The sequence below is a fragment of the Arachis hypogaea genome, chromosome 19 (assembly GCF_003086295.3).
Source record: "Arachis hypogaea cultivar Tifrunner chromosome 19, arahy.Tifrunner.gnm2.J5K5, whole genome shotgun sequence".
NCBI classification, from domain to species: Eukaryota; Viridiplantae; Streptophyta; class Magnoliopsida; order Fabales; family Fabaceae; genus Arachis; species Arachis hypogaea.
The window spans coordinates 142,217,820-142,221,749 of record NC_092054.1 but is presented as its reverse complement, the minus strand read 5'-3'; the positions used below and the strand labels follow the sequence as shown (position 1 = coordinate 142,221,749).

The following is a 3,930-nucleotide window of genomic DNA, read 5'->3' as shown; positions in this document are numbered from 1 at the left end:
ACCCTAGACATTAAAACTTACAATAATCGTGTAAGACAGGATACACAATGAAGGAAAAGAAGAAGGATGAAGAGGAAAACAGGTTTGGAACTAAAGGGCCCAGAAGAATGTAGCTGATTGATTGATTGGAGAGCTTCAATTTGAGAGTCTATGGTAAAATCCCTAACCTTCGATGAACGGCGGGGAAGCAGAGTCCCGAAAAACAGAGCTTGTAGACAACGTATCGTAGGACGGAGGAAAGAAAATTAGGAGAAGGAGGCAAGGGATCTAGGGTTCGAATTGATCATTACCTGTTAAATCAAATTCGTGAAAAAAGAGAGCTTGCTTGCGTGAATGGAGAAGAGACAGCTGATCGGCGGAAACAGAGGGAAGCACATGCGCGTTGAGGTGGGGTTGCCACGCTGGAGGAGAGGTGCCACCTGGGAGAGGAGCCGGCCTGGAACGCGGGGAGGTCTCCAGCTCGGAAACGAAACCACGCGTATCTAGTGTTTAATGATATAATTCTTTCTGAACATGCCATAATATATCGTAAATATTATTTTTATTTTATTTACACATAAAAAATCCAAAAAGTAAAGCACTCCTTGTTTAGGAATAAGTGTCTAACGATGTGGCATCAAAATATATGGATATTAAAAAGAATCTTTTATACATACAGCAGGTGAAGAGCAATATCTTGCACTGCTTCGCGCTTCATGTAATGCAATATCTCCTTTCAATGACGAAGCAATCGATGAGAGTGAAATAAGAAATGCGGTGATTATCGCAGCAGAACGAGGGAATGTTGGGTTCATTGTGGAGGCATTAAAGGCACACTTTTCCCTTTTGTGGACCAGCAATGAAGATAGAAGGTCATTATTTTCTGTTGCCGTTCAGAATCGCCAAGCACAAGTTTACAATCTTATGCATGGCCTTACTATGAAGTCCTTATTCTTAACATCCACAGACAGAGATCGCAATTCTTTGCTTCATATGGCTGCATTGCAAGCTCCACCCCCACAGCTTACTCCTATCCCTGGAGCGCTTTTACAAATGCAAAGAGAACTCCAATGGTTTAAGGTATATTGTTTTACGAAATAAAAATTAATTTGCTCCATGAGTAAAGTTCAATAACCTAATTGTTATTAAGGGAAAAAGGACCAAATTCGTCTTGAAAGATTATTCGTTCTATAAATTAGTTTTTAAAATTTTTTTTAATCAAATTTGTATTTCAAAAATTTTAAATTAATTATGTTACTTTTTTTGTCTTTTTTTTATTGACGGTACCAAAATTTATTAACGTGACATGATAAATAATACTATAACACACGTATAAGAGTTTTAATTGATTATTAGTATCATAAATTTGTGAAATTAGATCAAATCAAAATCTAATTGGAAGGGAAAACTTGAGGCATTGAATATTTATTAATTATTATTGTTAAAATTAATTATAACACACGTATAAGAGTCTTATTTTTTCTTTCAAAAACCCTTTGAAATGATTTTTTTTTGGAGATAAAAAAATTAAAATTTATTTTATTTAATATTTATTAATTATTATTGTTAAAATTAATGAATATTAAATAAAATAAATTTTGACTATTTTTTATTAATTTTTTTTATTATCAAATATTTCTATTTTTTTTTACTAGCTGCTCCAACTAATTAACAAATAAGCTATTTTACATTACTATCACTATAACAATACACAATAACAAATGTTAACATTTTAACAGAGTTTCTTGAAAGATTACTTGTTACCTAGCCACACCACACTTAGCTTGATATGTATGTACATATATGTGTAGGAAGTTGAGAGTATTACGCCACCTGTGACAAAGGAACGTTTAAACAGTGAAGGCATGACAGCTAGAAAGGTATTCACGACAGAACATAAGGATTTGGTGAAAGAAGGTGAGAAATGGACCAAAGAAACAGCTAGTTCTTGTAGTGTTGTTGCAGCCCTTGTAGCTACGATAACTTTTGCTGCTGCTTTCACAGTTCCTGGTGGCAATGACTAGAACAAGGGATACCCAATATTTTTGCATAAAAACCTATTTATGTTGTTTATAATATTAGATGCATTGTCACTCTTCTCTTCCACAACTTCACTGCTTATGTTTCTGGGGCTCCTTACTTCTCGCTATGCAGAAGATGATTTTCTCAAGTCACTGCCTACAAAGTTGATAATAGGTCTTTCTACCATGTTCATCTCTCTTGCAACCATGATGGCTGCCTTTTGTGCTGCTCTTTTCCTGATGCTCCGAGGCCGATCATGGATTGTCATTCCCGTCACCCTGCTTGCCTTCGTTCCAGTCACTTTATACATTTGGTTGCAGCTTCCATTGTTAATTGTGATCTTTAAGTCAACATATGGGTCAGGCATCTTTGACAGAAATGTTAAGTCTTGGCTTTGAGACTACAAGTTAGCTAGCTAAGTAGCTAGTGTGGTGCTGAACTTTGAGTTCTTATTTTGTTTGAGGTTTGTCTCCTACTGATGAGTCGACAAGGTGTGAAATGTAAACCCTGTTAAATTAGTAAATAATTAACTAATAAATTAAATTTTAATATAGAAAATTAGAAATAAAAATTTTATAATAAAATAAGATAGAACGAATTAAAACGAGAATTTTGACACTAATTCTAAAGAATTTAGTCCAAAAATGGACTAAACAGGTCGAACCAGTCAAACTGAGTCCAAACCGAATCCGTGGGCCCAACTAATTCACTAAACATATGAGCTGAAGCTCATATCCTCCCCTTTCAGTATGCATAACACGCTGGGGATGATAAGAAGGGGGAAGAACATGGGGTAAGTTCCAAAACCCTTGTCTTCCATTAAATCTACCATAACTTTTCGCTTCGATCGCCGCACCGTTTGCGGCTACGCGTCAGCAGTGACGAGCTCTACAAAGCCCAGTAAGTTATAAGGTGAGAAAATCATATTTCCAGTTCCTATTCTCTCCTCTTCAATTCGAAAAATGTCAAGGTTTGGGGAATTGAGATTTTGGTTAATTTGATGTTTTAGGATGAAATTGACTTGAGAAATTGGTGAGTTTTGGCTTAATTAAAGTACATACACAGTGAGGATCATTAACCTTAGTCAATTCTTTGATTTAGTGTGTTGAGGATTCAATTCGGGTATGTATATGTGAAAATTGTGTTAAGTGTATGTATATATGTGATAAGAAGCAAAAATTGAAAGCAATAGGGGCTTGATCGGAAGCTTGGGAAGCTGAATTTGTGGTGAGGAAGGCTTGTGGGTTGCTTTGGGAAAATACGTGAAAATCGGCCAAGGTATAGTTTAGGTTTCTAGTATTTAATATATAATGTTCTGTGAAAATTTAGGCTAGTTGACAGTAGAATAAGTTGAATTTGTGTATAATGTATGTTAATGGATACATGACATAAATTTTAAAGTTAATATGGATGTTAATGAATTAAAATGAATTAGTTGGCTAGGATGAGAAGTTGTGATATGTGTATGTATATGTATTTAGAGGAAAAAGATTGATGATTTGTGGTTGAAATTGGTCAAAAATTCATGAGGATTGTTGAATGGTTTATATAATTTTGAATGTTGATATGTGTGGAGCTAATGGAGATATGTGATATTGTGCGATTATAATTTGTGTTGAAATGATTGTGGTGTAGTTGAGTTGGTAAAATTATTATTATTATTATTATATATATATATATATATATATATATATATATATATATATATATATATATATATATATATATATATATATATATATATATATATATATATATATATGAACATGGTGAATTTCATATTGAATTGATAAGAAAGTATTGGTATTTTAGGTAACTAAAGGATTGATGAGTGAGGGATTGGTGTTTAATGAGGTATCATTTTGGTAAAATAGAGGTTTGAGCATTTTGTGAAAATCTTATTTTTTGGCCAAACTTCGGCGAGCCATA

General features: G+C 33.7%; 1 protein-coding gene across 1 annotated transcript; it reads left to right on the top strand.

The window, feature by feature from the left end:
- The first annotated feature begins 333 nt into the window (after positions 1 to 333).
- LOC112778919 (uncharacterized) lies at positions 334 to 2,003 on the top strand. Its single transcript, XM_025823184.1, has 3 exons — positions 334 to 451; positions 662 to 1,059; positions 1,791 to 2,003. Exons 1-3 carry the CDS (start codon positions 334 to 336, stop codon positions 2,001 to 2,003), a joined length of 729 nt encoding a protein of 242 aa, XP_025678969.1.
- Positions 2,004 to 3,930: the final 1,927 nt, after the last annotated feature.